This window comes from Nesoenas mayeri (assembly GCF_963082525.1).
Source record: "Nesoenas mayeri genome assembly, chromosome: 6".
Classification (NCBI taxonomy): Eukaryota; Metazoa; Chordata; class Aves; order Columbiformes; family Columbidae; genus Nesoenas; species Nesoenas mayeri.
The window spans coordinates 32,711,178-32,727,869 of record NC_137545.1 but is presented as its reverse complement, the minus strand read 5'-3'; the positions used below and the strand labels follow the sequence as shown (position 1 = coordinate 32,727,869).

Below are 16,692 nucleotides of genomic sequence, written 5' to 3'. Positions count from 1 at the left end.
TGCAAAAAGCAGCCCTGACCGGAGCTGCACCGGGCACAGACACTGCCAGGCTCAGCACTGCACTGCAGCCCCATCACTCAGCTGTGCGGGATCAGCCCAGATCTACAGGAACCACTTCCATGTGAGGAAGGAAATAATCAAACTAGAACAGATCTGGACTTTCAATTCACCAGTCTGAATTTAATAAAACAAGCTGCACAGGGACAAGTAAGGGATGATTGCAGGAGAATGCAGCGCTCCGTGGCATGCCCGCTCTCTGGTATTACCTGTGTAGGTGGTTTATACATTCCTAATTCCTGCCCACCCCATGCCTCACCATGTACCCACCATACAAGACAGAAGCGCTGTCCCAAAGACCACAGCGCACCCTCCACCGAGGGGAGATGGCATTAGAGTGCTGCCTGGCTAGACAAGAACCATCTTGAAAATATCTTCAAGGGTTGTACTGTGTTCTAAATAAATGTGAACAACTCCCACTCATTTCAGCCCTGAGCAAACAAGGGTCTGGAAAAAACACTTCTGAAAAACAACGAGTTGGGAGAACGTGGGGGAGTCTTGACAGTCTCAGTGGTTGCGAGCAGCAGTGGCCAGAGCTGCCCTGGCGATGAACCAGTGCTTCATCCGTTCCTCATCACATTCACCTCTCCTGAGGAAACCTGTAAACTCGACAGTGAATGATCCAACAGGCAGGATCAGACTAAATCCAGCTAAAGCCATGAAACAACAATCCTTACTTACATATTATTGGTATCATGTAAATTATACATTAAGCACATTATAAAATCTTGACTAGAGAGGTACCTTTGACTTGCTTAGAAAGATCATTATGCCTTATTTATACAAACAGGTAACTAAATTATTGTGACAGCTGTTAATGGATTTTATTACAGGCAAAACTTACTTTCATTTAAATCCAGTATGAATGCTAATTTTGTTGACAGAGCTATAGGAAAACAATAAGATTTTATTAATACTTACGGTTAGCGGCTAGGAGAATGATCAGTAGCTAACATAGGAAAATCCCCTTCTCATGATGCTGTGATTCTCCACTAAAAAAGTGGATTAATTATTAACATACGGGCACCCACCCTGACCTCACCATGACTGACCTCATCTCATTCTCCAAAGTTTTAAAAATAATAAAAACCGAGAGAGAGAATCTTGAAGACATCTGGAACAGACTTATTCATTTGTTTTGTTTTGACTTGCTTAAAAATTCCCCACTTCAGTTAGTGTTTCTGGTTTTAAAAACTCAAAAAAAAAATTAAGTGTTAAAAGGATTTTTTTAGATTTTACATAAATCTTATCTTAACACTTACATATTTACCCTTCAGTTCTGTGGCTGCCTGCTGGTAAGATGGCATCATTCTCTTACAAACACCACACCCTGATAAAAAAGAAATTGCGTAAGTAAAATACCAGTAACTCTATTCAGACTTTTCTACAGGATCTATGTGCCAAAGCATATGAAACTACATTTTTTTATATACAATTTTTTTTAAAGCAAAATTCCTTATCTATTTCACTAAATAATTATTAGATTATTAATTTCTAAGAACACTGCTTCTTGGTATATGTAGCTATTTTTGCATGTTTTTCATGCTATTCATTTTCATACTTGTTTCTCATTCCAGTTTTGGGAAAAGTAACACCTTCTTATATTCCTCAGGCTCTCACCTGAGCCCAGAGGGGAACTTCACATGAGCCTCACTTTTCAAAAGTCAATGGAAGATGTCATGCTTGTAAACTCAAACAAAAAGCTTTGTGGGTTTCTGGTCTTTAAGGGAGGTGGGGAGGTACTTTAAGTTCATCCCAGCTTAACAAGTCTTTTAAATTCATTTGAGACACATTTCTTAAACACATTAAACAGACATCAAAAGTTAAACAGTGCTCTGCTAATTGGGAAGACATAACTCGGAAGAAGCAACAGCCCTTGTGAGATACAATAATTTTAAACGCTGAGGAAAAGACAAATGGGCAGTGAGGAAGACTACCAATGTTTAGCTGGAGCATGCTGAGAGCTGTTTGATGACGCTCTGGAGTGCTAAGTAGATTAGCAGTAAATCACCTTGTGAGCAGCAGGTCTCACCCCTGGCAAGTCAAATGCTTGCACGCACAAGGGAAGGGGCGGGAGGGCAACAGTGGGCAAAGGGGAAGCTGCGGCCAAGCACTTCAGACACTTTTTGTAGAAACTCTTGGGTCCCCCATGGGACAGTAGCCAACATTTTTACTCTGGTGAAGAGACAAGATTTTTGAAAATATCTCCCAGAAAGGAGGAAAAGATTTTGCAGCCAGTGGTTTAGGATCACATCAGCATGCCTGGGAGGAACATCCTTTAATCAGAGGAAACTGTTTCTTGTTTCTGAGGTCTTTCCACCTTTGATCTCACTGCTCAAATTGCCAGTGAGGCTGTTAAATCAGCGCTGGTCAAAATGACGATTTCTTGGTGGGCACAGACCACACATTTGAGGCCAACCAAGGTCTTGCAGCTTCATCCCAACCACTGGACAGACATCAAAAGATACGAGCTGTTAATACCATCTTCTGGATCCTGTGGTTTTTCTCTCTTCAGCTGCCTCAGGCCTTGAACTGCCCCAGCTACTGATCTCTCTCTCCTCCTCTTCAACCTCTCACTGCTCCCTGGACTCTCTTCTGGAGCACAGGCACGTTCAGCTTCTCCCCCAGCCATCATCACCCCATCATCCTTCTCCTCCCAGCTCTGCCGCTGCCTCGAACTTGCTGCTCCCAAATCCACCTCAACACAACATCTCCTGCCCACGCATTTCTGGGTTATACTCTTCAGGATGCCATCAGCTTATGCAGGCATAAAAGGGTAACCTCAAAAAAGTCATTTTCCTCTGTTCTTTTTTGGTGTATTTTGACTCAAAAGAGGAGGCTTCATTAAATGCATTTTAGTTTTCCACTAGTTAACATTTCCATTTTTAAAGTCTTGTTTCCAATAACATAAACAGCTCCTTTTTCTTCCCAAGTCCAGACTGTCTTTTGCAGGAGTCTTCTTTGACAGAGTTAACTACAAATAAATCTGAATGCCTGTAACTATACCTAATTTTTCATATTTAGTTCTGTCTGACTCTATAATACAGGTCCAAAAGTACAGCGAATGGTTTCCAAATGACAGGTAATATCTTCTAAGGAAAGCATGCCTTTGCTCTGGGGCGTTTTACCCAGACCAAGCATTCCTGAAATATTAAAGAAACTACATTTAAGTTTGCAGTTGCTTTCATCTCCCTCTGCAACTAGTACATAATGAAAGAGCCCATCTCCTATGAATCTGCCACAATGAATCTGAAGTCCCTGTTTCCAACAAAGCAGAGAAATAACGCAGCTGCCTCCCCCACAGCTTCCCAGACAAAGCCTCAGATGTCCTCTTGTGCCAGACTCACCCCTTACAAGTAAAGCAGAATTTCCTTTAGTGACCAGCCTTGATTTGCTGCTCCTGTTTATGAAAGGTAACACCTGTATGCAACCAGTAACTTCAGCTGCCCAAAGCCCATATTTTAACTCAACTGCTGGATACATTCTGTCTCCAGTAGCAGGAGTAAAAAAAAAATTAAAAATAAAAAAAAATGGACAAGAACCAAGTCAGAAGGTCTTGTGTGTTAAATAAAAGATGAGGGAGTTAAGAATTGCAGAATCAGAGGGGAGGAAAAAAAAGAAACAAACCCACCAACTTACAAGCAGGCTTCCTTCCCAGCAGTTTAAAAAGCAGCAAAAGTATTACAGCACTGAAGACTAGCAGGTGTTTTGCCACTTCAAAAGAAGAAAAACTGTAAGGATGAGGATTTCTGGGGGAACGGTTCAAAGAGAACGAATGGTTAGATAAGGCAGATTTCAAGAAGAGACTCAGTTGTGGAAAACAATTATTCATGATACAGGTAAACTGTGAAAGCACTCTGCAGCGGAACTCTCCCCAAAGGGGCGATTTACAGGCAGAGCAGGCGTATCACCTCCCGCTGATGCCGAGGCAGCAGCAGCGACTGGGAACGACCACACACCATGCCGGGCCACGCAGGACCATCCTGCTGCAGAGTCTGAAGGCACGAGCTGCAACTGATTTAATTAAAAGAAAAACATTCCCTTAGTGATGCATCAAACTAAGTCTTGGGCAATTCTGGCCATCTTGGCAGTATTCAGATTAGACTAAAAAGGCAGAATGGTGTTTTGGGCAGTAATTACAAGAGAAATTACACTGAGAAACACCAGGTAAGGCTGCCATGGATCAGAGTTTTAAAGAGAATCAGCCAGCAAATTGCTGGTGGTGTCTAACACCCATGTCCCTACCAGGGCAGCGCTGGGAGGTTTTTTTAGCTTAGGCACCCCTGTTTTCCAGCTGAACAACAACTCCAGGGCAACACTATCTTGTTCTGAAGAGCTGGAAAGCCTTTCATGTACCAGTCATCAGGAAACACAAAAAAGCAATTGTAAATCTGCAAAATTAAGAAACAAGCAGGCAGTGCAATGACAAGACAGCAGCAATACAAGGTCAAGGTCACAAAAGAAATGCAGTTACTCCAGTGTGCTCTTCTCTTTCCTTCCTGCCCCCGCCACGAAATTCCACTTGTATTTAAGTTACTCCTGCCAAGGTGGGTAGCAACACCCAAGGTGACTCCTGGATGGATTAGGAAAGATACTCCTTATTCCTGACCACTTATTCCTGCACTGTTCCCTCTGGCTGCAGTTAGAACAAATACATCAGCTTTTTTCAACTCCATGGTCTCCTCCAGAGATCTTTTGCTTGTGTGGAACCAGCTTGTCTTATGCTATGGCCTAAACTGCAAAAGTAAAAGTGTGTGCAATACCCGTTTGCACTTACAGCTCCTTACAGGCCAGAGGGCTTGCCAATCTCAGACAGAGGTATTAACACTTACGCACTCAGCATACAGTGCTTCTGTCTTGTAAAACGCAAATCTAGAAAGGACAACGGGTAAAAAAATTACAGAAAGCGGCTGCTTAAAAGAACAATGGGCAAGAGTCACCACCACAAGAGAAAGAGGCAAGACCAGGATAAAAGCGATGGACAACTAGGGGGAAACTGCAGACAACCACACAGAACAACACAAGGAGTTGAACAATGAGGATGAGTCAAGATGGTATCAGTGAAGCACAGGTGAAGCTTCTACTCAGGCTTCGACATCTCTCAGTGGAGAAGGCAGAAAGGTGACAGAACATGCTGGGTTACTTACATGGGGCATAGAACATCATCAGAAGGGGTTTGTCTTCTTTCTTCAGAAGCCTTCTTAATTCCTAGTGAATGAACCAAAGAAAACAAAAATAGACCTATACCCAAGCATACCTCTTAATATTTTGGTTACAACTTTAAATTGCTAAAATATGTATTCATAGAATATAGACTCATTTATATGGAAGGAAGAGGGGCCCATCTTTCCAACAGATAAAACTTGAGTTTCTTCTCCTTGCTCAATTTTAATGTGAAAGAAGACTGCAAAATTTATTACAGATTCAAATATCTGCTAAATATCCTAGAGCAGTATCTTCAATGTTGATATGTGGAAGTTGCATGGCTCGGTTTATCCTCACTGCAGAATCTCTGACTGGAAGCTTTTTCTTCCCTGACCCATCCAAAAAGCCATACTCTAATTCAAAAAGTCAGCCTCGATAATAAACAAACCAAGTTCAGTTTCCACACCATGAAATCTTGTCGGAGCTATGAGAAGCCAGGAGGACAGATTTTTCAGTACCAGCATGATAGAAAAACCAGATGAAGTTTTCAAATTGAATGCAACCCTTGGAAGGCTTATAATAGAGTACAGAGGGATGAACATTAAAAATTAATCTTCCTACAAAAACTGAATGTCAAAATAACCATTTCTAATATTAAAAATGAAAGCTAAAAAATTGAAAAGGCCTTTTACAAAATACCAGCTAGAGTCCAGTTAATTAAAGTTTTAAAAATCTATAGACTAGAAAACTAATGCAAAAATCAGGCTGATTATATTAGAGAGAATGTAATGGGTAGCTCTGTGGTGACACTGGCTTTTTAAGGTAGTTTCATCGTATTTGATGCTTTCCCACTTAAGACTGAAAGGACAGTTCCTGTACAAGGTTAAAGCACTCAAGATCTGGATCCTGTTTTCCTCCTCCAGACTTCCTGAGATGATCTCAGGCACCTGAGGAACTCAAGGTTTAACAACCTGCAGTTCCAAGAGCAGCATTTTACCTCCTACTTGCATCTTTCAGTGATCCTGCAAGCTGAGACAAACAGGTCTCTTCTGCCACACCATCCACAATGCTCTGATACCTGCTGTGCAGCTGGCAGATTAATATCATGACCAGACATAGGGGCAAGGAAGGTGGGAAGCAGGAAACTTCATAGTTATCACAATCCACGAACGTCGTCAAGTCACACAAAACATTGAGTGCTTTAAACTTCCTTTCCAAATAAAGGAAATTACGGTGCTTCATAAGAGTAAACAAAAACATACTTCCTTCATCCCACGTATTTATAAAACATATAGAACATCCATCCAGTTAATGTACCTTCTCACTGTCAACATGCACGACATCTTTGGCTTCGGGATCCTCCTCCCACAGTGGAGCACCTTCTGGATCCTTGAGAAAGGCCACTATAGACTGTAATCAACAGGGGAAAAAAAAGCAAAATGAATGGAAATCATGAAGCATCCCATCTCAAATCCAATCTGTCAGGCAAACCTCATCCAGTTAGTGCCCTTGCTTTTCTGCTCATATACTTATCTGTTGTAATACAGATGAACAGAAATTTCCTATTGCAGAACCAGGTGATACATGGGTGTGTATCTTCCTCATAACTGATATCCAAACTTGGCAGTTCCCATTTCCACTACAAAACTGGGGAAAACTGTGTGGAAGTAGAACAGCACACAGACAATAGCTTCAAGGATCCTTCAGACAGCTCTTTCAACGGCACTAGATCTGCAATACTTCCACAGCTACTCCCTGGCTTAGCAGGAAAGATTTCTCTTTATGCCAAGGTCAGGTTCCCATGCCCTTCCCCATATCTGAGTAACCTTTGAATCCAACAGGTCTAGTTGGAGGGCAATGAACTCCACACCTGAACATCAAACTGCTTATTTGGTCAAAGGAAGAAGAATCCACCTATAGTTCCTTATAGGACCTATCTACCTAGAAACTGCACTCAATGGATTTTTAAGTAAGAGAGCAAGAAGCAAATGTGACAAATGGGAAGTATGAGACCCTGTGATGCTGCGGCTCCCACACTGACCAAGCTGAGCATGCATGCATGCTTTATAACTGTTGTACTCGACTGACACGCAACCAAGAATCCATTTCAGCCGACCACACACATTCTCTTTATCATGAGCAAATACTCTCTGCTGGTTCTCAATTCAGCCTGAGGGAAACTCCAGCCCTCTGAAGCCAATGAGATTCTCTCCATGGCTTCCAGCAAAGTTGCACTGCCCGCCAGTACATGGAAGCACAGGCTTGATCACTGTCATCCTGTATGTGCTCTAGGAAAAATAATACTTGATTTTCTGTGTTTACTGACCACTGAGACTGACTCCGTTTCTTTCTCTGTGGCACTGCTTGTAGGTACGTACCTACTCCCAGACAGGATCTCTGCCACACCAATAACGCAGTCAGCTCTCTGAGGAGCTTCCTTTATTGTCAGAGTGGATCATGTTGCAATAGGACCAAGTGAACTTGGAGCTGAAGCAAAGAAAAGCTTCATCGAAGCCTTTTTTTAGGCCGTGGGATATTTTGCCAAAGCAGCTCACAACTGAAGAGCAGAGCTGAGCATATACTCACATACACCATGAGCATCCACCTAGAAGCTCAGGTCTGTACTCCACCCTCCCTAGAACAGTTAAACAGCACACCTGGTGACACACAGTGCTGAAACATCCCCAGAGATACTTTTGCCACCTCTCTGCCCTTGGCAGGGCTGCTCTGGTACAACAGCCCAACAGCTCATCAACAGATAGCGGAGTTCAGCTCATTTTCCTGCATCTCAGTTGGTACTGCAAGGCCTGGGAGGATTCAGACCTTGCGGGAGGAGTCATTTATTGCATTCATGTTTCTGTCGAGTTACACAGCTAATATTGAAGAGATTTGTCTTATCACAAGCAGCAGCATATTTTAGGCACTAGACAGCAAGCAAAGCACTTAAGGTACCTAGTAAGAAGACCTAAGGGGTGAGGCAGTAGTGCTGGGACCACAAACACTTTGAGAAGAAGAAATTTGTTTTTGAACAGCACTAGCAGAGAAAGGAGGTAGCTAGGGAAAAAAAAAAAATCAAGTAATTTTTAATGCAGTTATAGCTGTAAAAAGCTCTAAAACTAGAGGCATTAACATGCCAAATGATACCCTAAGAAGATTTAATAATACATGGGGAGAGTAGAGGACAAAACAGGGGAGATGCTCTACATTTACAAAAACTACACCAAGTTCTGCTCGTTCTCAGTCTGCACAGATCTCAACTATGCACTGGAGGGGAGGAGAGAGGGGTCAACATTTTAAACAGCTAATGAGTGCGATTGACTCTGCTAGTTTCAAGAATTCCTGTGTGCCAAGTTCAGTCATGTAGAAACATATGTGGCTAGAGGATGAGGGATTAAAGAGATTTAATTCACCCAGCCTCTCCCTTTCAGCCAAGAAAGAAAAAATTAGACATGTAATGTCTTCTGGCAGGAGCAGGCCTTGTACTCATTACTCCATGCAGTGAAGAGAGCACTTCCTATGTGCCTTTAAATAGAAAAGAACCCCCCAAACACAGCGCAGCGCTTTCTAATCACGGAAAAGTAGAGGTCCCCAGGCTGCTGGGTCAGACACCAGAGCAAGGTCCAGGCCACAGCAACCCCCACACTGAAGAATCAGCAACGCCCCTGTCCTGCCATGATGGGGTCAGGACCCACTTTGACCCCGCGGCACCGACATGAACCATGCTGGGCTGTAACTCGCTGCTCGAACTCCTGCGACAGCTTTGAACCTTAAGTGTCAGTTCGGAACACAGGATATGGCTTCATCCAGCCCTTGCTGCTAAAAGCACGCGAGTTTTAACAGCACAATAGCTGGCTATCATATACGGACCTACGTTTTAACCTGAACACGTAAAATATACAGAAACACATCCCTGTACTTTTCACTCCTTTGAAGAACAATGCAGTGGGGATGCTAATATAAAGACTTCCCTTGATTTCACACACACACACACACTCCTTACAACAGCAAACTTGAAAAGGATTCAGATTTTAGAGCAGGACCAATTTACTGGGTTAGTCTATTCCCTTTGCTAGTACTGAGCAGGTCTGTACATTAATGAGTTTTCTCCATTTTAGAAGGAGAGTAAAACTCTCTCTGTACTTTATCCTCCAGAAAAGGCTTCATAATGTAATAACACAGCTTGGATACTGGTCTTATGGCACTACTGAGAATTAGGACATGTATGTTGCTTTAGCTACACCAAACAGACATACCAGTTAATATCAAAGACCGATCTAAACTTAGGTCTCCAACAGCAGCTGACTACAGATACTTGGGGAAAAACTATACCAGTATCATTTCTATATAGCATACACTGGTATATGCTTTCAATTTCTGGCAAAAAGTAATTAAGTTTATGGACTCTGCACCAACTGTTGTATTTGGACCTCTGTGGTTGCTAACTATCAAGGAGCTGTCCTTTGACTATCTAAAACTGGTTTTAAGACTCTTAAACTCTTGGCTTTCACAAAATGTAGCTACAAGTTTTACAACCTTTTTTTAAACGTTGCTGGTATTTGCTTCTAATCAGCCACCCCAAAATGCCACTGTTCGCACCCAGGTTTGGAGAAAAAAACAGGTGATCATTTCATTTGTCAAGCTATTCAATTATACAAAAATCTACCGTAATCTCCTGCAGTTGTCCTTTTTTTTCCAAGCCCGAGAATCTTCATATAAATATTCAAGCCACCTGTGCCTCTGACCATCCTCACTGCCCTCCTGCCATACTTCTACACCTCTCACTTGATGGGGCGACCAGAATCACATACAAGACACAAGATGAAAGAATCCAATGGACTTAAATGGTGCAATAATGTTTGTTCTTCCATTCTTTGTTCCTTTTCTAATCCTAAGTACTGTTGAGCACAGGGCCAATATTTTCAAGCCAACCGCTGGCCTGACTGGTAATTCAAAACCCACTACAACAGCCTGCATAACTCCAGCATAGTGGGAGCTGAGTCCTTTCCTTCCCTCTCAGGTTCATTACTCCACAAGTTCCTACATTCATATTGACAAACTACTTGGTATTGTGAGAACCTAAACCCTTCTCTAAAGAGTTGGAAATACTTTTTCTAAACTACTCCCAATAATTTTCCATCACCGAACTTCATTATCTTGCAGTCCACCTCTCTTTACCAGTTACCCCAAACAGCTCCAGTCCTAAAATGGGACTCAGCAGCAGGAGGTTCTGACTGACAACTAACTTCCCTCACTGTCAACACTGAGCTATCCTTTATTCCTCATTTTTCTAACAGTAAACCCACAAGAGCATCTCTGCTAATTACGTAAGGATTTAGTTACGTTAAGAAATGAAAAGCTTTCCGTAAAAACCCAAGTACACTATCAACTGGATCAGCCATATCTATGAAATTGCTGATTACTTCAGAAGAATCCTTTTACAGTTCTTCAGAGCTGTGTCCATCCTTCTCCAAAATGTCATACACATATTAATATGTCTACTGGATGCCTGGAAAGAAGATCCAAGTTTTATTGCCACAAGCTTGCTGAATGATGTGAAACAAATCCTTTAATCTCCCTGTTCTTTAGTGTGTCCACCTGCCCGTAAAACGGGTATAATACTCTACATAATTGTGTTGCTCTGCTGCTCACTGTTTGTAATGTACTGGAAGATCCCTGACAAACACAGCTGAGAGAAAGAAAAAACATCAATGCCTCGACAGAAGAAAACAGGGAGAAGAAGTGGTATAGAGGGAGAAATACAGAAAATATTCAGGCAGTTGTGAGCAGCAGAACAAGTAAACACTCAGCCAAGTCCTTTGGCCACTGTCCATCTCTGATGCACCGTCCAACCTGTGAATCATTAGCAGCTGGTTTCACGGGGGCAGTCAAATTAAGAAAGATTAGAGATGCTAGAGGGAGGGAGCTTCCAAACCCCCTCTTCCACCTGCAGTGCAATTGCACATCCCTGCCCACGGGATGCTGCTTCCTCCTCCCCAGCAGGCAGGGCAAGAGGGAAGGGGGAAATGCTCAGCACGGAACAGCAACTGAAGGAATAAACAATACATGTGCTTCCTGTCATGCTACGATCGCCTCTCAGCCCAACACTCCCTGGGCTCTACAGGTGATTTCCAGTTGATCTGATCTTTAGAAGAGTCATGGCACTAATTCCGGGTTGCAGCACTTTATGGAGGGCAGGAAAGACAGGTCATGCCTTGTTCAAATCACCTAATTTAGGCAACTAACAAGTCTCCCCCACCCTTTCACCCACCAAGGGGAAAAAAATTCACCAGCTGCATTTCCTCGCTAAGTTCAGAAGGTGCTTTGGGGACTTGCCAACTAGGCTGGGCATCTCACACTGCCCCTCCCAGTGCCTGGCAAGGTTTTTACTCTAGGAGATGGGAAGATGGCAGTCCTACCCTCCCCATCTCAGAAGACTCCTGCACCACAACCCCAAGCACAGGCTGAACGGGTGGCTCAAGCCAGCGTGCACTCCCAAGGCAGTCCCACCACCAGCCGCCCCACAACAGCTCCAGCTGTCAAAGGAAGGTCCAGAGCAAGTGAGCTTAGGAATGGTCACACTGACAGACTCAGGCTCACGTAGCATCTCACACAGGCTGTTCTCTGTCCCAGGCCAAACCCCTGAACAAGCCAGAAAGGGGAACTGAATGTAACAACACCAGCCTGGGATGTTGCCATCAAGCCTCCATGAGACCAACAATGTCCGTTTGCTGGAGGAGTAAGAGAAACGGGAACTGGACATCAGAGCTGGCCAGAAGTCATTTCTGAAAGCCAAGTCTTCACGGGGCTGCAGCTTCACGTGAGGGGACCCCCAGTGCTCAGCAGGGCTTTGCAGAGGAACGCTGCACACTTTCGCCATGCTTACTGTGCTTTAGTTCACCATTTCCACAATCATCAAGATCTACACACTCATTTCAAGTTTCATGCCTTCTTCCTTCCTTTGCCCTTGCAGAACGTTGCTTTCTGTTGGTTTGTGTCAAGGTTTGCAGAAGGAAGGTCATTTTATGCCTGTTGCACACAGGGCACATCCATAGGAACTGTGTTCCATAATCCAATAAAAGATAAGGCCACTCAGCTCTCTTTACAGTTTACAAACACACAACCTAAAAACCTCAGAGAACTCATCAAAGTGCAGTATCAACTAATAACTTCAGTTATACTGCCACTAATAGCACCTTCAATCAAAACAAGAAAATGCCTATTTGTTACCAGTGTGCAAGTTAACTCACAATTTACATTCCGGTTCAATCTTTTTAATTATACACAATTTTCCTGGACCTATGGTTGGCAGACATGTACACACACAAACACCTTTAGGTCATTCTGACAGCTGTTTATGAAGATTAACCCCCTCCCTTTAATGCCTTCAGCATGAAAAAGTACCAACACCTGTTTTTAAGCCACAAATGTCTCCCCCATATCCAGCAAAACCGAAAGAATAATAATCAAATATTTAAATTTACCTTCAACGTGACCGCTCTGTTATATTCCGTATGAAATGCACCGTCCCTGTTGAATAAGGAGTGAGGAATAGTGTTAACTTACAGTAACATTGCTGGAAATCTTGCAGCTGCTCTCCCTCACTTCTCACTAACCACAATAACATTATCCTGCTGAAGCCACAGAACTAAGTGGAATTTACAGTACAGTAATTTAACGGGGTGGGGGGGAAGAGTAAGAGAAAAAAGGGAGGGTGCAAAACGGAGTGTAAAGCAAACAGGTTTCTAGTAAATAATTTCCCCCCTGACACTTTAACAAGAATATTTACTAAGGCATGATCTTTGGAGATGGAGATGCAGCTGCTTGGTGCTTCTTACACTTAACACTACTCCCACTCCTATTATTTCCAGAAAGAAAATCTCTTGCTGTGTCACTACACTTGCCTTTTTCTGCTTATTTTATAAAGTACTATCTCAAGTCAGAAAAGCAAGCAGAGAGGTGAAGCAACTTGCCCAAGGCACATGCCAGTGGGCACGTGACAGGGAAAGAGAGCTCAAATCTCAGGCATCAGCCCTGTGCATTGGGTAGTTTTAGTCCACTGGGCATCTCTCCCAGGCCCTGCTCATGCTTTTATTGTACTCTATTCGACAGCAGAATAAATTTATCTCAACTTCTGTCACAACACATGCTTGCAAACTGAAGAAACAGCAATCAATTTCACATGTCAAAGGATAAAAAAATAAGAAGTTTTCATGCTGCAGTAGTACGGAGCTGCAAGGAGAACAAATGGTCCTAACAGGGGCACCACCAACAAGGAACTACAAAATCCAGCCCAACACTTACTTATAATGGAGTAATTCCACTCCTTTCTCCTTTGAATTTGGATCTACTTTCATCTTCTTGCATAATTTTCGGCTTTCAGTATCACTGCAAAAAACATATTGGAGGGAAAATGGTTACAAGAAAGGAAACCAAAAGCATTCAGTTCTGAAAACTCATTGCTGTGCTTCCTCATCAGTAATCAGTTGCAACTAACTGTAATTTGGAAGCTGTTCAGCTAAGTTTATAGGACAAGCATTGTGGAAAGCTGCATTAGACAATTTAATTTCTCCATTTGCATGGTCAGGACACAGTGAACTGTGTTAAAAACACATTCCAAAGGCAGACCCTTAGCAGTGGAAAATGAGACCGTTCTAGCATGTCCAAGTACCTTAGTAGACCTTCTGTCCATGGGATTAACATAACATTGAGCAAGCCAACTTTTCAAGAAGACAATGATACTGTTAGGGTGATGGTCAAAGGGCACTGTTAGTGAAAAGATTCAAAGAGAAAGGGCAGATCATCTTTTATATATGGCAAAAGATAACTCAAAATCAAAAATAAGCATCTTCATGGCATCTCCAAGACGAGATCACAAGTGGCTAGCCTTTAAAATGTCCTGCAAAAAACAACACAAATTTTAGAGCCTTGAGCCTAGCAACCCCATTCACTCTAAGTAAGAAAGATGTGTCCTGGAGACACACTCAGCAAGTACAAGTAAGGACCATCTGCCGCAGCTCCTGAAGAAGGAGGCATGTAACAGCAGACAGACCTGCTAGAAGTGGTTTTCAAATTGAACAACAGTGAATCACTTCCAGCATCAGATTAGGCAGAGCTGGAGAAGAGAAGGGTCATGGGAGGAAACTGCATATACATTCACTCAGGTGGGCAGGTAAAGGGTCTTCGTGGCCTAACTACTGTCCTAAATGACACAGAAGTGAAGCTATAAGGATATTTCAAGCTGAAGTGAATACTAAGTCAGTCAAAGACGTACTGAGATAAGTGAAACAGCACAACTACAAAGAAAAGAGGATGATTCACATTGACAAGACTATTCTTTGCACTGACAAACAGCAAGATTAAAAAGCTTGGAAACTTGTTCCCAGCAGAGGACAACTTGTACCTTTTACATAGATAAATCAATTTAGAAAATGAAAACACTGAAAACCCATCAAGTTTAAACTGATTAGAGACACATTAGAGACACTGAGATGCAAGAGTTGCAAGAGCCCCACCAAATTAAGTGTGGCTGCCAGCACTGGTGCTAATTTCCCCAATGTTCTCCAGCTGCCTTTCTGCAAATGTGAGGAACAACTAAGTTCACAGTGTGCTGCAGATGACAGCACGCCTTCGTGGAAACTTTCCCAGCGCTTACTGTAGATGGAAACGAGAAGGGGGGTGCTATGGACACGTGCATCAAAATTAGAATATTATGCTGAAAATGAGCATTTTAAGGAACTAACGAAGCATGCAACTACCTCACCAGGAAGGAGCACCTGTAATCCCAACTGTAGAGATGTTTATAGATGTTTATCTGAAGAGTCATACTGAATTCATGTCAGTTCTGCATTGTCAGGCCATAGCCAAAGCTAGGCATTCTAACCATAAATGTTTTCTTTTCTTCTCCAGGAGGCTGGAAATCTGAACCTGAGATGACAATTCTTTACCTGCTTTCTGCTGCATTTTTGTTCCTCCCCAGACCGCAGTGGAAGATGGAGCTAAAACATGTCATCTGTTTGTTGAATAAAATGAACCTCCATCCTTGTAACAAAACCAGATTATGAAACAAATAGCCTGGATTTGGAGTTTTGCCAAAATGCTGGTGTGCCATGTGGAGTTTGCACAGAAGGTCTGCACCAACATCGAAGCTAGGGGCCAGAAACATCCCCTCTTCTCCCACCTGCAGTCTTCCCACAGTCCCATGGGCTAAACCTAAGTGTCTTGAAGGTCAGGGAATCTAAGGAGAATGCACCAGTTTCAAATTATCCTCCCATCTTACCCCACACAGATCTAAAGGCAAAGAGAAGCCCTTGTGACTGTCAAACAGCCAGCCCGCCCGTACCACAGTCAACATCTGTAAATGTTCTTCTAGACACTCCCAAACGTTCCCAAGATGTACACGGATTTCTGGCCATCTCAGTCTCACTGAGACAAATGTCAGGTGGCTGAGGTGAACAAATGTAATGTTGAAACCTTCCTGCAGCAACAGGGTCTGTCAGCCCTCGAGATGTCCTGCCAATTGTTCTGCCATCAGCACAGGACCAAAATGGGTATCAAGACAATTGTGTTGACAGTTTTGCCACCAGTTTGGTGCAATTTCAAACTGTGTGGGGGAAAAAAAAAGTGTAATTTTCCCTCATGTGTCACTTAGAGATCCAGATAGTCATCTCAGAAAAGTTTTGCAAGGTTTATAGTTGAAAAAGACTACAAAACATTACTACAGAGATGTACCTGTGAGCAAGCAGCTATCAACTCCTACCACTCCAACTCCTACCAACTCATTTTCTGTTTGCGTGAGTTTCTGTTAAAAAAAAAAAAAAAAAAAGAAAAAAGATAAGAACACCTGTTTCATTGGAAGGAAACAGGATCTAAGTCTGCTCTGCTTTCAAGATTGTTCCATTTATAGAGATTCACGTAACTGCTTGAATGCACATCCATTATCACAGCAAAGAAAGCAGCAGTTTGCTCCAGTATGTCTCGTAGCATTTAGTGGGCAGATTCTCTGCACCGCTGCATTGGGAGTTTAGTCTGTTTATGCAAGCTATCTGCACTGATGCAAGGGGTGGAAGAGGAGCAAATTCCCAGAACACGCAGTATCTAAATATACATCAGTAATTTTTTCATGCATCAGTGAAGATTTTTGCACATGCCAGACCCACCAACTCAGATGCTATACTAATGATTCCTTGAAAAAAGCAGATAAGGAGATGTACAGAAATGGCAGAGAGAGACTCGTTCTACTTTTCCTTCTGCTTTCACTTACAGCCAGACAAAAATAACCTGCAAAGAGCAACCTGCTCTGATATCACTTGGTAATGACCATTATCCTTAATAAGAGTAAATATCAACACAGATGCAGTCTCTGCTCTGAGGTTTGTCTTTTTTGGATCTCAGCCAACAGCCTCTCTCTGAAGATGAGCTCCTCAACTCTCACATGGGAGAGGGTAATTAGGACTCCGGTTCTTGCAATTTAATTATACCACTTGAAGAGGC

At 42.7% G+C, this 16,692-nt stretch overlaps 1 protein-coding gene across 2 annotated transcripts in view; it reads right to left on the bottom strand.

The window, feature by feature from the left end:
- Nucleotides 1–16,692, bottom strand: part of PDIA5 (protein disulfide isomerase family A member 5) — a gene marked incomplete at both ends in the record, with an annotated part of 101,146 nt that overhangs the window by 58,699 nt on the left and 25,755 nt on the right. For both annotated transcript variants that reach the window (XM_080346790.1, XM_080346789.1), the window contains 5 exons: nt 1,320–1,387; nt 5,205–5,265; nt 6,520–6,612; nt 12,684–12,729; nt 13,504–13,587. In XM_080346790.1, coding sequence (XP_080202916.1) covers nt 1,320–1,387; nt 5,205–5,265; nt 6,520–6,612; nt 12,684–12,729; nt 13,504–13,587 — 352 coding nt within the window. The remainder of the gene's footprint in view (nt 1–1,319; nt 1,388–5,204; nt 5,266–6,519; nt 6,613–12,683; nt 12,730–13,503; nt 13,588–16,692) is intronic.